This window comes from Parus major, chromosome 2 (genome assembly GCF_001522545.3).
Source record: "Parus major isolate Abel chromosome 2, Parus_major1.1, whole genome shotgun sequence".
Taxonomy (NCBI): Eukaryota; Metazoa; Chordata; class Aves; order Passeriformes; family Paridae; genus Parus; species Parus major.
In genome coordinates, this window is record NC_031769.1 from 53,243,149 (window position 1) to 53,260,184 (window position 17,036).

Genomic DNA, 17,036 nt, shown 5'->3' on the forward strand with positions numbered 1-17,036 from the left:
GAAACATTTATTCAGATTTTACTTTTTATCCAGGACACAGTATAGTAAAAAAAAACAAAAAAAAAAAAAATACAAAAAACAAACTTGATTATCTCTTTGCTATTTTATTCACAATTAAACTTTTGACAAAATTTAAAATTATTTGATGAATTTGTATAATATAAATTACAAATAATTTCATCTCTCCCAGAACCATACTTCTAGTGATTCATTCACTAAAAATGTTAGTCCCATTCTATTTAGCATAATTGTTCTCTGAAAAAAGCAAAAGCCTAAGAGAATATAAAAGGGAAAAAAAAAAAAAATAAAAAGGAACCCAACCACCTGCTTCTAAGCAGTGTTTTCCTATCAGGAGCAACAACCTGGCCATAACATTACTTTTTCATGAAAACAGTAAAGAAATGCTTATCTGTCAAATATCTCTTTGCTAGGAAAAGTGCACATCAGCATAAGACTACACACATTTGAGAAAATTCTTTGCTTTGGTAACAGAAAACATAGTTAGGTCAGCAAATATGCTTCGTCTTTTACTCTCCTGAGAACAGCTGCAATGACTCCAATACAGGGGACTGAGAAGGGAGACCTTCGCTGTTTAACTCAACCAACTAAAACATGCAGGCACTAAACAGAGAAAGTATGATGGATATTATCAAGTACTGCAATCTCCCTACACACTTTTATTGCTTTCTGTAACCTCTCTGTAGACTTTGAGAAAATCCTGGAATTTGGGGCACAATACCTTTGAGGAGATCATAACTTACTTCTTAAGCACAAATTAAAAGATGGAGTTTTTCTAAGAGCAAATCTCACATTATCCCCTTTCATCATTTCTAATCCAGTTAAATCAAGCTGCAATTTATTTTACATGCAATTTTTGACTCAAAACTTCAGGCAAATGTGATGTCTTATAAAGTAACAGCACAGAGCAGCAGTCAAGATTCCCCTGTAGCAAGACTATGTTCTCTTATTCTACAACTGGTAAAATAATTCCTAATAACCCTATATACGTATAAATTTCAAGCCTTTAATTTCTATGTATAGATTTTATATTTCAGTATAACATATATTTCTTCCTGTTTAATTGGAAAATGTGTACAAAAAGCAGTAAAAAACATTCCTGACATAAATATAGAAAAAATACCCTTATTACAAAAACCTAAAAGCTATTTAAGAATTATTTTACTTTGTTGTGATTTGCTGAGAAGTCAAGACTGAGCAATTAACACTAAATTCTCCACACCTCCTCCAGTAAAGTAGCCGCCTCTATAAACAAATTTGTGATCTGATGTTAAATACTCATGTTGAGATTTCTTTCCAGCCACCCAAAGGCTGGCCTACTGGAAGTTTCCTCAGAAATAAAGGAAATAGAGAATTAACAAACCAAATTCACTGGCTATCTAGTGTAATTTGTTGTCTTTTCAAAAACATCCACATGGTTTGCGTATTAATTTTCAATTAAGGACATAACCAAATAAAAGCCATATTCATACTCAAGTAAACACCTTTTTCAGTTTCACCCATTGCCCCATGTAATTCTGAGGTTTTTCAGATGGTCAGTTAGACAGCTACACTGGCTTTTGCTCCTTTGATTTGACAAAGGCCAAACTGATGCAAAGAGAATAATCTCAAGGAGAATGCAACTAGAGTGTGAGGAGTGCACCTGTCTTCTCTTTCAAAGCAGCAGAAGGTTTGTACCTAGAGAATTTGGTGTGTTCGTAACAAAAATTCACTTGAAACTGCCAAGAAGTGTGGGAAAAGTGTTTTGTATTGTGAAATCACAGTGACAATTCCTTCTACACCCTCTCTTAGATGACTTGTAAAGATATAAACTATCTCCACATACTTTCATTTCATGCTTATTTTTCCATCACTAATCTAAAAAGCGAAGTAAAACGTACACATTGAGAATTAATGCATTTGCATTTTGCTCTAAAATAGGAAGTATTCATGGATTGAAGTCTTGTAGAAGAGTTAACATGTCACAAGAACCCATAATTTGCTTTTACTTTTATAAACCTGCTTCAAATAAAGGATAAAGTTAGATATGTACTTGATTAACAATTGCTCTCATCTTGCTGTGCCTTTAATTTCAATTACAATAGCTGTTTGGCTGAGAATCATTTTCATTTTTTAGATTCTGAAAGGGCATATTCAGAGGATAAAGACATGAAAACATGTTACTGAAATTTCCGAATATTTTGAAATTTCACTGTGGAGACACTAAATGTCACCTTCTTTTAATAACACATAACTGACACTAGTTTTAGCAGTGTATTTACTGAAGCTGGGCCTTAAGACAAAAAAAAAAAAAGGCAATTAAAGAAATGCTATTCTATATCAAAGATATATATTGTTTCAAAACACATGACTTAGAAATGCTCAAGTGTGCATTCCTATTAAGTGCATATTCTTAAGCCCTAAAAATAAAAATGTGTAACACTGAAAAAGAAAAAGGTTCTTACAATAAATAGGGCTTGCCATGCAGAGTATAACTCCTTTGAACTATAACAGCTTATGGTGGAGAGTAAGCAATACAGAATACTGTATCAACAGAATTTAAGTTCCCTCTAGAACATACCATGCAATAGGATAAGTTTGGTATAAATGCTACATCCACAAAATACATATTATACAGACAGTTAAAAACAAGTTTCAGATTTAGTATTAAATTCACAAGGGAAGTGTTAAAAACAAAGAGTCAATAGTTAGAAAAATACCTAAAGATGAAAAACAATGCCATGAAAGTAGTAGGAAAGCATTTGTATTTTGTTAACATGTCTTGGTATCAGAGTATACAGAAAAAACAAAAATGGGCAGTTTAATTTGCTACTGCAGTTTTCAGCATGAAAGAAATCCCATATCCAAAACCAGTTCAGTAAAGTCATGGAAAGATGGGGATTCCTAAGTCTTCTAAATCTAAAGGACCATAACAAACATAAGAATTGGGAAGAGGGATGGGAGAAGAGGCAGGTAGTGTTTGCACATCCAGGTTGTAAATATTCTTCTCACTTCCATTTTTCAGGAGAATCAGGAAGAAGAGGAAGAAGATTACAAAATGTATTACATAACTGCTGTAAAGTGTTTCTCAATCTCAAAGCCTGTATCTTGTTGACTGGCACAGAGACCAACAGTTTTAGAGAAACAGGTGTCTTAAGCATCACAGGAAGGAGTAGAGAAATCCTAACTTCTCTCTTTCTCATTTGTGAACCTGTGCAAATACAGTATCTGAAGAAAGAAGATGTGCAGATACAAAATGGTGTTTCTGTTCATGTCTCCTTTGGGTGTGACCTGAGGACTGCAGGAAAATGCATTACAGTTGCCTGTGCTATGCCAAGAGAGCATCAGACTATGTTTAGAAAGAAGCTTTGCTTCATAATCCAGCTCATGGAAACACAGAGAAATCCCTCAAAATGACCCTTGTAGGCTCTTAGCCTGACTCTCCAAACTCTTTGATCACCAATCCACACAGCTCATCACAGAAGAATATAATGTTTGCAACATTGGTAGAAAAACATGAGAGAGTAACTTAACAGTGTTTGTTTGGTTTGTTGTTTTTTTTTTAACTTACTGGTTTTTTTTTCTTAGAAGTTAAACTGAGATCTATGGTGTAAATACCATCTCCTTGTCATTTCAATGTATTCTTTCGACTTTCTCTTACAATTTCTAAACTTGGCTTCAAATTCCTGATTTCTGTCTTTCACTTCTCTTAAATGTGAATCAGGATCTCATATTTACTACCATTTAGTACACTACCTTCACATTGCAGTGATCTTTCATGTCATTTCATTTTAATTTTCTTATTCTGTGAACTATGAAGAGTTTCAGGCATCATCCAAAACTATTAAAATTCAGCTGGGTCTCCCAAAGTTCTCTCTGTAAATCTGATCAAAATCTGACTTTTTGGTGTTTAGTTTTTAAATTAACAATAAATCTAGATTGCTATTCAGGACTTAAAAAATGTTTTGAAGAACACCCCTGATCAAAAATATTAATCAAGATTTATATGTATTTCAACAGAAATTTTATGCTTAAAACCTAATCACACAGTTTTTCATTTAAATTGTTATAATTAAATGCTATGGCTGCTAACTAGCCAATTCAAACTGTGTGAAGAAAATTTCAACATGTGGCTGGCTGCTCCGAGTGTTGACATCCAAATGCTATAGGCAATATTAAACTTAGAATGAATTCTTTAAGACAATGGTTATGTTCCTGGCCTCACTGGCCATGCAGTGAGGAAACACTTCCTGCTTCCTCATAAACTGTCTACTTGAATCTTAATAGAGAGCTACATGAAACCACTCAGAGATGAGAGAGAAAATGGCAATGACAGAGAAAGCTTACCTGACTAATTAACGCCTTTTTGTGGTGGTTGGAAATCTGTATCTTCAAATACCCACTCCTACTCAGCCTACACACTTGTCTTCTCATGGCTCAGATATTTCTCCTTGTTAGTAAGAGGCATAAAACTAAAAGAGTACATTTTCTTTAAATGTTACTGCATAACTACAGTGTAAAATAAACATGTCAGCGTCTCCTCTGAAAATATCACCTTTTTTTTCAGCAGTGAGTGGGACTCCAAGATGAACTTAGGCTAACGAGTGTGGGAAATCTTGCAATTTCAGGATGACAGGCCAGGGTCAAGGCTTGAGCTAAGATTTTTAAATCAAGTTGAGCACTCAGGTAAAGCACCTGAAGACCAAATTGTAAGTAAAGCGAGATTTGCATGATTTCTGCAGTTTCAGCACAGTTTCTGTTGTTGTCATTGAATTTTCTATTTTATTTTCTTCCTTGCTGGAATACTTGTATCATCATCTGTAACTACAATCATTTGAGATTCTGAAATATGTATTCTCCATAATATCTTTAGTATTTTCTTGCCTACAAAACTTAACTCAAAATACAAAGCTTCACCACACTACTTATAAATAACTTTGTAATCAATATAGGTAATAAAGACCAAGGATAAAATCTAGCCCTTATGGCCTCTGAGAGAATCACAAAAAATCTCTAGGTTATATTCAAATAAACTCTGAGAGAACTTGGTTGTATTTATTTTGAAAAAGATTTAAAAATTGTAAGAAACATTAAAGGCAACCCTTTGTTCAAAGAAGTTATACTGACACATGCCTAAAATTTAATCTGAAATCACAGTTTTTATTGATGATTCTACTTAAAATTTGCTTAGTAAATAAAGTCACATCTACTTAAGAAAAATATTTTAAAAGAGACAATGTTGTTTTCCTACTTTATTTTATATACTTATTTGATTTGAGCCAAGCAACCAACAGTCATGGATAGTCTTCCAACTTCCATACTGTGGGGAAAGCAAAGAATGCCTATTTTAACTCAATATTACTTTGTGGTGATGATTCACTGAATACTCAGATTAAAAAAAAAAAGTAAAATCAACTTCTTCTAAAGAATCAAATACTTCAGCATTTAAACTCACTTCAGGCTGAGAGACTGCATGAGATAGACATGTATTCGTATTCCTTTCTTTCCCATACATGTAAGAGTCCTAACACTCATCAAATATTACATAAATGCAACTGGGTTAATTAAAAACTCTCTTTTGACCCTACAGTTACACAGTTTATGCAAACAGAAATGAGGGCTGGGCTCACACTCTGTAGGGAACTTCTCAGACCTTACACATCATCTAGCTCGGTAAACCAAAGTCTGATGGCCTTATCCTGAGCATACTCTGGTAGCGTGAAACACCAAACACAAATTATTTGAAACCAACGGATGCTGCTTTGATGAGCTACAAGATTAGGGAACCAATGTGTAACTCCTGCAAGCCAGAAGCTAATACAAGAATTTGAGGCACAAGGGACATGTAGACTCCTATAAGTGAGGCCCATCAAAGACTGTGAGTTTTCAAAAACAGGCTCTTTGCTTCATACCCAAGCATGGCCTTTTGACACATGTGATTCTAGTGGGAAATACCCAGAAGGGCTAGGTGACCCTTCACGTCCTTGAACGGCCATGACTGCAATGTAATTTTTAAACACAACTGACTATTTTATGAGAATGGATCTCTTTTTTAAGAACCTTATACTCTTCATAACCCACAAATACTTAGATCACACTTTTCTCTGTGAAAATACTTTAGCTAAAGACATACCATTCATATATGTACACACTTAAAAGGGCACCGAAAAATTGCTGCTCCTAAGCATCACTTGCTTGCTTGCACAAAGAAAATGCAGTGCAAGCATGCTCTAATTTATTTCCTGTCAGGCTCCTCCATCATTCAGTAAAGATGTTCAAAAGTGGTGTTCTTTCTTATAAGGCATTATTTTGATATACACCAGTTAAGTCACATGACAAAAAATTTAATTCCCCAACTTTTCTGGTGCTCTCACATGAGAAGTTATATTTTACAGAAGCATAACTACTGTGCCTTTACAACACTGCTTCTCAGAGTTCCAACTTCATGGCTAAGAAGCCAAAATAGAGAAAAATAAGAATAGACCCACTATGTTAGTTTTTTCATTTATTTTAACACCATCACATTTTTCAGGTGCTCCAATAACACTTTAAACAGCTTCATTTACATCCATGAGGACTCAGCACTGCTATGTATTTTACATGTAGGTACTCAGAACATGAGGCACACACATGAAACGACCTTTTAATGTTTTGATTGAAGTGCCTTATCCAAAACCATGTGGGAACCATGTGGCAGATGCAGGAAGAGATTCCTGTCTGGCATTCAACTTCCAAAAAACGGATGCTATATTTCTGCAACTTCTTAGCTCTTTCACTTTTTTATAGTCTGAATCAAATGAATTAAGAATTTGACAGACAGCAACCTCATTCAGAAGGCAGACTAAATGCCCTCCTAATGATCAGACAGGTCTATCCTGCATGCTTCAAGGAGATGGTACAGCAGAAAGACATCACTTCTTTTAGAAGTATAACAATGTGTGTGAATTACAAGTTCTGCATTAAAGTTGGTGGTGAGTTCTCAAGTTGGCGTTCTTATTTATTGGAACATTTACAGAAATCAAAATTCAAGCATGGGAAAACCCTAAACATTTGATCTAGCGTGATTAGACAATTTCTTATCTAGGTCTCAAGCCAAACTGGCACCTTTGGGATCAGTTTATAAAGGACTTGGGGAACATGTGGCAACAGGTGAAACATGCACTGTGTGCAACTCCAGTCTCCTTACTAATAGCCAGCTCCTTTCCTCTAACCTTAAAAACATGGAACAGAAAAGAGCATCTCTGCAATGCTGCCATCAGCCTTCTGCTCAAGTCTCTTGGAGAAAGAACTAATTGTCTAAAATGGAGCAGAAGATCTCCCAGGGAAAACCCTGTTGTCAGAATACGTTGGTATGGTTAAAAGAAAACTTTATTTCTGGAAACATTTATCCCACATGAGTAGGTGATTTTACCAGAAATGTTCCCAATGTACTTGAGATTTAAGCAGACAACCAGCACTGGAAATTCTGTAAAGCTAAAGGCAAGCAAAAACAAAACCTCCTAATAGAAATTGTTCAGCTACTCGTTTACAACAATTTTTCTTATCTAGACAATAATTGTATATTAAATGTGTGTACAGACAAAATCCTGTCATTAATGTAAACATACAGGCTTTTTTCAAGGCTTCACTATAAGCTCTCCATGAGTCATTCTAACAGGGGCAGGCCATGCACAAACATGGCATAGTCATGGACCAGATTTCACTACAGCCAAAATTTAAAACACGCTTCCTATTACAATATTCTTCATACCAAAGTACAAGTGCTGTTTCATTTTGAGACTTTCCCATAACATCTGGATATAGAACTCTCTCATACTACGTATATACTGCATAATTGCATATATGTGAAAAACACATACTTCAAACAGTACTGGAATTGGATTTTCCATTTTATTTCTTTGAAATATGTTCCATTTCTTAATGCATTCTCCTTTAGAACAGAATCTACTTTTATAAAATTCCCACAGGCCAAAAGCTTGAAAACATTTGTAATTGAGTAATTGAAACATTTGTAATTTTGTAATTTAATCAAGAGAACTACTCTTGACAAAATTAAAGGCTTGAGTATGACTGGTGGTGTAGTGTTTTTCCATTGTGCAGAATTTAAAAATTGAAATAAAAATTTGTCTTGAAACACCAAAGCCAAGCAGTTTACATTTTCAACTTAGCAGTAGAGGCATGAATACAGGAGAATTTCTGATTCAAAGTACAGTTTAATTTTAGATGTGTTCATCCAGTTGTTTCACTTTCAATGAATTGGCATTTTTAAATGTAAAAACATTCCATCATAAGATTTCCAACCAGTTTTAGTACCTATTAAATAGACACATGCAAAATTTAATTCCTCTCTTGTCTGTTAGGAATTACTTCCAGACATATCATATTACCTCAGGCCTTCAATCAGCTGCTTTTCAGTTGCAGAAACCTCTACATGTAAAAAACCTCCCTACAGTATTATTAACATGAATATCATTTCATTCATCTTGGGACAGTCTTCAATATGCCACAAAAGTGTATTTCAACCGAAGAATAACAATTAAAATATGGTCATATTGAAAATAAAAAAAGCAAACAAAATAACCGCCAACCAAAATCAAACTCAAACCAGCACCAAATCCCACAAAATCTAAAAATTTTTTTAAAAAATAAAAAAATCCCAAAATACAAAAAAAAAACACCCCCAAAACAAAAACACTCTGCACATTTTATAATTTTTTCTGTTGTATATGTTGAAAATACTGAATGTAGAAGCTTTTACCAGATGCTAGGAAATTTTTGCCAGTGTGCACACAAAATTACTTCCAAAATAAGAGGCAATCTGAAGGTTAATGAAAAAAAAAATGAACTACCACCTTCATAAGTTTCCACAAATAATAAAACATCAAATAATTGGCAGCTATCAGATATTTCAATACTCAATTTACTGTGACTTTTTTTTCTGAGGCATATTCAGAGAAATGGCTAAAGGAACTGTAATGGCCTTCTGGGACAGGAAGACTATGGTTTCAGTAAAAAATGTTAAATTAATTTTTATAGTGATTCAAAGTCAGGGAAGGGTTGTTAAGGGATGGCCTCTTGCCACAGGGTGGAGTTTTGTTATGGTATCCTTTTCGAGTCTGCAGGTGTTTGGCAGGAGCTGAAATCAGGGCCAGCTGTGATATTTCAGCTCCGATATTTCCCTCCCCATATTTCTCAGAAGTGATACATCAGGATGATGTCTTACACCTGATGTACTCAACTTGTGTGGTATGACTGTAACTGTTGGGGGGGCATGGGGGAAGTGCCACTGCATGGCTTTCCTTTTATTTCCAGCTGACAACAATGATATAGTAAAACTCATCAACATGAATGGATTTAATGTAATAAATTAATTGTAATAATTACAATTTATTAAACTGCCCATTTCTTATGGGTTGTTTTGTTGCTTCCTGTATATGCCAGTATTTAATTAAAGTAAGAACACTGTATAAAAGAATGTGGAAAGAAATTACAGTGAAAAAAAGGGGAGAGTAATGTTCTAAAGAAAAAAAAAACAAAACAAAACAAAAAACACCTTCAGTCGCCTCACTTAACCAGCAAAGATCTTTGGTCTTGCATACTTAACTGCGGTACAGTGCGTACCTGTTTTTGTTTTGTTTTATCTTTTGGGAGAATTTGAATAGTTTCTATTAAAAATGGTAGTCTCTTTTAAGTTTGTTTTGTTTGGAAAGCTTCAAACCACATTGTATTTCATACACATATTCCCCAGGGTATGTTAAATGGGACCATACTGAGGTCACTCATAAGATTTTTAAATGTTTTAAGAATTCTTTTAATGTTTGTACTATCTTGGCCTGGTTAAAAGAGCACATTTTTTAAAAATAGTTTTTAAAAGTTCCACTATATAAATTTTCATTAAAATAGTCTATACTGTTTAGTTCTTACAAATGCCTAATAGTCTATTAGGCATTTGTAAGAACTTTCACAAACATTCCTTTCTGCCTCACATTTTTAAGAAATTTGTTCCCTTAACTAGTCAGTCTCCTTTTTCTCTCAGACGTTTTCTCCATATATGCACTAGTACACACATACATCTCTCCACAGACTGATTGACTTACCAGTACAAATGTCTGTGGTACTCATTTTAACTTCACAAATGAATAAAAGATTATAATCAGTGGGAAAAGTGGACATTTCACTCCATTCATGGAAAAACAGTATCACCTGGCACTCCAAGTTAGTTGAAAGTTGAAAAAAGAAATTTCCTGTTTTTTGGCAGCTCACTTGGAGTACAACTGAAGCTGTTAATGATATTAGTGAAATGTCCTGGGATCAAAAAATATGTTGTTTTATCTCAGTTTATAGAAGGAGTTATATAAGCCACTCCCAGCCTTCAGAGCTCTGTGGCCCTTTTAGTTAAAATAAAATTTGAAAACACAACCTGCCTGTAGCTAATTGAGTTCCATTAGACCATTTCAATAATCTCCTGTAGTTGTCTTTCCCCCAGCTTCCTCACACGTGCTTCTTGACATCCCTTGCGTTATTCCAGCCCTCTCCTAGGATTTCTGTCCTCATGTGGTACCAGCCTAGAGCACCCTAGAGCACTGACAGCTGAGCTGACACCCATGCACTGCATCTTGGTCACTAACAGTGCAAGACTACACTTATAATGAAGGGTGTTTCTATTATGGATATAAAAATCCAAAGATCAAAGAGGAAGATAATGACGATAAATGAAGTAAATAAAACATTTAGATACAATCATGATGGTAACACACAAAATTGAAGATGTTAGCAAAGCCTGTGTATTATCTATTAGAATTAGATAAGAGTTGGGCTAAATTGAACTGTACAGGGTTTGATGTTTTTATGGACTCTTCACAATGGCTGAAAACAAATAGCAATGAGAAGCAGATAACTGTGCTATGGTCAAACAGTGTTATGCAAAATTAAAGAGTTTAACATGTCATACAGTATCAGTACGCATGGTTATCATATGCAAGTTGAGTGATAAATTGAGTTATTTCTTAGAACTGCAATTTCTGATCTGAATTGAGTATGAGAAAACCACATTATAATGGGAGCACTGGGAAGAATTATTACAACGTTTGGGTGAAAATCTGGGTTTGGGTTTACACATAAGAAAATGGGTGGATTGATGAGTAGGTGGATAAATTGGTTGGATAGTCACATCCAGAGGGTATGGGTCAATGTCTCAGTAAGACATGATATTGGTGACAAGTGGTGTCCCTCAGGGGCACTTACTGGGTCCAGAGCTATTTAATTTCTTCATCAATGACAGACAAAGGGATCAAGGGCACCCCCAGGAAGTTTGCAGATGACACCAAGCTGAGTGGTGCAGTTGACACATCTAAAGGATGGGATGCCATCCAGAGGGACTCACACGTGCTTGAGAAATGGGCCCATGGGAACATCACAAAGTTCAACAAAGCCAAATCCAAAGTTCTACACCTGAGTCAAGGCAACCCTCAGGATCAATATTGGCTGGGGCATGAGAAGATTGATAGCAGCTCTGCTGAGAACAAACACAGGGAGTTGGTGGATGAGAGCAAACATGAGCCAGAAATGTTTGCTTGCACTCCAGAAAGCAAAATATGTCCCAGGCTGCATCAAAGGAAGTGTGACCAGCCTCTCAAGAAAGAGATCCTCCCCTTCCACTCTGCTCTCATAAGATCCCATCTGGAGTATTGCGTCCAGCTCTGGGGTCCACAACATAGGAAGGAGCAAGTTGGAGGAGACCAGAGTGCAGTGAAGGTGATCAGAGGGCTGGATGGAGCACCTCTTCAGTGAAGAAAAGCTGAGAGAACTAGGAATGTTCATCCTGGAAAAGAGAAGGCTCTGGGGATTCCCTGTTGTGGCCTTTCAGTACTTAAAAGGGGACCTAAAGTATTTTTAGTGGGACCTGTAGTGATAGGACAAGGGTTAATGATTCTAAACGGAAAAAAGGTCAATTTAAATTAGCTATATTAAAGTTTTTTTGCAATAATGGTGGGAAAACACTGGAACAGGTTGCCCAGATAGGTGGTAAATGCCCCATCCCTGAAAATATTCAAGATCAGGCTGGATAGGGTTTCTGATCAACCTGATCTAGTTGAAGATACCCCTGCAGATTGCAGGGCTGTTGGAGTAGATGACCTTGCAAAGGTCCTTTCCAATTCATAATATTTTATGATTCTATGAAAAATCTTGCTGTGATTAGAGTATGTTCTTGTTGATGGATGCTGGTTTTCTCCTATTATACCTGGGATTTCATAGTTCAGAGGATACCCAGATTGGAGTCTCTCGCGTGCTAAACTTCTTCCCCAGTCAGCTTTTTTTTTACCTGCTTCCTTCAAACTGAAAATACCTGTGAGAAAATGCTCTTTCAGAAATGAAATAAAGGTATAACATACAGCTATGCACAAATATTGGCATTAAATTTCCAATAGCAATGTCCAGGTGCCATATATTTTAGAGAAGGGTGTAGAAAAGAAGGCTTTAAAGCAGTTTCATGTGGAGGAGATTAGTATGCCCCTTTACAGGAAAATATTCCAAAAAAACATGCCATATCTAACTACAAATCACCATGATACCTTTTATAGGTCAGCTAACTATGTTAAGCAATAACCTCCCATATATAAAAATAATATATATATAATAATACATATGCGAAAAATGTTATTTAGGCAAATTGTAACAAGACCAAGGTCGCCAAGATAACCTCTTTCCAGTTCGGGAAGTAATAGCCCATGACATATAATGTTTTAAAAACAGTCTCTTTCAGAGTAGACTCAACTTCTTAAAATTCTCAGCATCAAAAAAAAGCACAGAATATTTTTCCAATGTTGCCCCAAGTAGAGCCAAGTCTGAGTAAAATACTCTTGCTGTATGTTCTTCAAAGCTCAACCTTAATCCTTGTGAAAGTTATGAAGTGAAAAATTTGGCCCATGCATGCACTACGGCATGATACTACATCATTCTAAGGAGAAAGAGTGTATTTATTCAATAAAGAAAAGATTCTTTCCCCACAGTCACCTAACAAATATTATTTCATGCCTCTAAAATATAATAATATTTATAACAAATATTTATTATAAACATATTCTTTTATGACAGGGATTGCTTTGCCTGCTCTTATTTTCCCAATGGAACAATCACAGTCGCAACAAACACTTCTGACAACAGACACAGACATGTACAAAATCAGAAGAATAAATCAAAAGAGTCAATAAGCAATCATTTCTTCTTGCTATTCTCTTTAGTAAAAATCAGCTTAGAGGAGATTCATCACACACTAGAATAGCCATAAAATAGTCAGTTACAGTACTCAAGACAGTATAATTCAGTTTATCTTGGGCCCTTTAACCCATCCTAAGACAGAGAGTAAAAAAGCAGGGGAGGCATCAGGGAATATGAAGAGAATATAACTCTACAGATATTAAAATATAAAAATATTGGTTCTAATTAAACACAGGTGTAATCCAGTGTAATATTTAATATTTAAAATAGATACATAGATGAATTGTTTTCAGCTACTGAAACCAGACAAATAAATGATTAAGATTCTTTCTTTATATGGATTTTGTGCTTCATTTTTCTTTTTCCAGTCAAAATATTGCCCATTTTTTTTAAACAGAATTGATTTTGGTTATCCATACTCCACACAGAAAATTAGTTCTTTTGGGGTCCCAAAAAAGGTGCTTCTCTGCCTATTTATGTGATAAAACACAATTATATACTATATCATTATTTCTTTTGCAGTTTTATCAGGCAGTTTTGAAATATAGACTCTCTATATGAGAGTCTACATGGAATACCTATGGTTTAATTTGTTGTGGCAAAATCTGAGTTCCCAAGCATATAATTAATTTAAAGATCTGTCTTTATTTCTTAATATGACATACTATTGGCTGAAACTCAATCCATCATAAACCTCTCAAGTCCCATTTTAAGGTAGCCAAAATCAGGTCTGCGTGGCAGGAGGAGCAATCATTACTCAGCATTTGCAGAAGATGTGTAATGATGTATGGAAGAGACTTGGAGAGGACCAACCTGAGGATCTGAGAACACTTGCTGCATGTTGTTGATTGGGCCATATGGAACCCCGCTCCCTTCAAAGAGCTGCAACCACTCAGTCGTCGCTTTTTCTGAAAACCTAAGAGCAAATAAGAAGGAATGTGGTTTCAACACCATACTTTCAGATTCTAAGGAATGTATAGCATGTCTCCTTCCTCTCTCACTGCTACCATGCTCCTTCACTGATTTTTTTCCCAGTCAGGGAATAAAATAACAAAAATGTACTACCTATGTTCTTCAGAAATGCCAAACCCAAATGCATAGGGGAAGAAGTATCTCTGAAGTGCCTTCCATTTCTATCTGATCATCTGAAGCAATGCAGGAATGATGTAAAGCTAAATTTATCATCAGTTTCAAATAACAATCAATGGGTTTCCTCCCTTCCTTAATTATACTAATGTACTTCACATTTGTTTTCCATTATGTACGGATTTAACAACAAAAAGATACAGTGCAAGTACTGTACAATACTGGTCATTAAAAGCTGATGTAAAGCATCATCAAAAACATACATCAGGATTAAAAACCACATTTTTAGATCAGATAACAAGACTGATCACATATTTATTTGTTGTATGGTTGTACAACCTATCCTAAGGACACCCAGTTCAGCAAATATAAACAGTGCCTGTATGCTGGGGAACACATTGCTCCATGTCTCTGTATCACATGCAAAAAGCTCATTTTATTTCTTTCTAAGCATTCAGTTTTATATCTGGTAACACCACTCTATTTCCCTGTTTTGTTAGATAGATTTTCTTTCCTCATCTGCCTACTAAAGTTGCATACATGAAGAACACACACCATTGAAACAATACCAGTCACTGGGAGATGGTATTTTTCTGCAGCTATCTGGGATTCCAAATAAAAGGTGAACTTACTCAGAGATAGTATTTTAAATTTCAGGAAGATAAATACCACAGAAGCCTACCAGCTTATTAGAAATCAAAGATTGATTTCATGATATACCCAACGCTGAAAAGAAATTAGATGTGATTTAAAGACTTGACGGAAATGAAATTGATAGAAACCTTTAAAAGGGACACTCAATTACTGGTACTCTATAGCTACCAGTTTGCTGTTCAAGAGTAATTTGGAACAATGTCAGTAACATTCAGCTTTACTTTTAGCACAAAATATGGATGGCCCTTCCTCAGAGATAGAAGTCTTATTCCTGAAGTCAACAAACAATTCTGGAAGAAATGTAAGAAGCAATAAAAAATAAATAAATAAATCAAAATAAAAGGCCTTAAAAGCACAAATGTATTATAAAATGAAGCAGGACTCATGAAGAAATGCAGCACAACACAGCATAGCTTCTAAATACAACAGATATAAGAATACTGCACAGTCTAATGATACGTAATGTACTTCATTGAATATTAAAGACATTTCAGGGTAAAGATGTAATCAGCCATAAAGATAGTGCTGCTGTTGAACCCATCTAAGGTCTACCCAATTTAGTGCTCTGTTGCAGCCAAACCTAGAACCAGGTACATTGCAGGAAACTGGTGGAAAAAGTAACCCTAGAGAAGCAGATAACCTCCCTTCCTCAGTGTCTGCAGCTATTAAGAAACTGCAATTTTAGTCTAAAATACAATTTTTATTTCCCTGTTGTTGTTCCCTCAACAACAATTCTCATAATCTGTATATTCTTGTTATTCATAGCCCTCTATTATTAAGGTTTGGGGCTCATACCACTGCACAATGTAAATAAGATTCACATGCAAATCTTTTTCCCTTCAGTTACACATGCTGTTTATGTAAAACTATGCTGTTCTCTGCTAGCAATGGAGATGCTTCATATTTCATGACCCAATAAATCTCTTGTTGTAAATGGAAAACATTTTTCAGCTACTACTTTTTGACACTTCAGATTCTACTATCTCATTTTTAACAGGATAGGACATCTGCAAGAGGAACTTGGACTCAAGTTCATAACCATGGTGCTGAAGACAATCACTAGGAAATTATTGCAATTCTCAATGTATGTATCATATTCAGTTGAACTGTTAGTAATGAATAAGTCCTGCTATGTTATGTTCCTGCACTTCTCTTTAAGAAAGAGTTTATAAATATCTTCCTAAAAAAACCCAAAACTTTTGCATTTAAAGGATAGCCTGAAAATTAAGTCTTTTCAATGGGAGTATCTATAATTTATATCTCTATAACCAGTAGGCTACTTCCCAAAGTTGTGGTAAATCTGAATAATTTTCAAGATATATATTCTTCTTTAGTTACACCATAGTGAGTGACTCAATATATTGTGGAGTTGTATACGTACATTGCAGAACCTTTTTATATGTTTAGCAAAATTTCTGTGATTCTATATTAATTTCTACAATTTCAGATTACGCTTAGGTTTTTCTGCCCTATGTAACAGGAAAAAAACCCAATAACACAATTTTGTAGAAAAAAAGAGATTGTCTATTATCCTCAAGGGACACACACAGCATTTCCTCTTGAAACTGAAACTCTGTATTTAACTCTGATGTAAAATAGCTTCCTTTATTTGTGTTAGAGGCAGGCTGTTGAGAGCATATTGTTAAGCAAACTGTTTAAAACCAAAACAGAACATCACCACTGCCAATAAAGGTCTAGTATTCAGATTTTGAGAGCAACAGCATGCAACTATTTTGCTCATTCAACTATATTTTATATATTGAAACATCTGCTGTACATCATTAAGGGAGAAATACTGTTTCAAAAATCTGATAAAAGATAAGGCATGGATAAAAAATGTTAATTTTTACCTCTCATGTCAGCTGTATAAACTTCAATTTATTTTATTTTTTTACTAACCTGTATGTATTATTCCCTCAACTAATACAAACTGTGATAATACTTACACAAATAAATACCATACTTAAAAAACCTTTACTTAAAGTGAAGGCCTGATGTTTAGGTTGCTAAGTATCCATTAACAATATGCTCAGCACTTCAGAATAACAAGAGAAGACCCTCAGCAAAAACTTCCAAGTAGA

General features: G+C 35.0%; 1 protein-coding gene across 7 annotated transcripts in view; it reads right to left on the reverse strand.

The window, feature by feature from the left end:
• The window catches only part of SUGCT (succinyl-CoA:glutarate-CoA transferase), a 317,087-nt gene that overhangs the window by 170,479 nt on the left and 129,572 nt on the right, over positions 1–17,036 (reverse strand). For all 7 annotated transcript variants that reach the window (XR_001519311.2, XR_001519310.1, XM_015617376.2 and 4 more), the window contains one exon: positions 14,029–14,131. Coding sequence is in view for 5 of the 7 variants with exons in the window: in XM_015617376.2 (XP_015472862.1) it covers positions 14,029–14,131 (103 nt within the window). In the remaining 2 variants the exon portion in view is untranslated. The remainder of the gene's footprint in view (positions 1–14,028; positions 14,132–17,036) is intronic.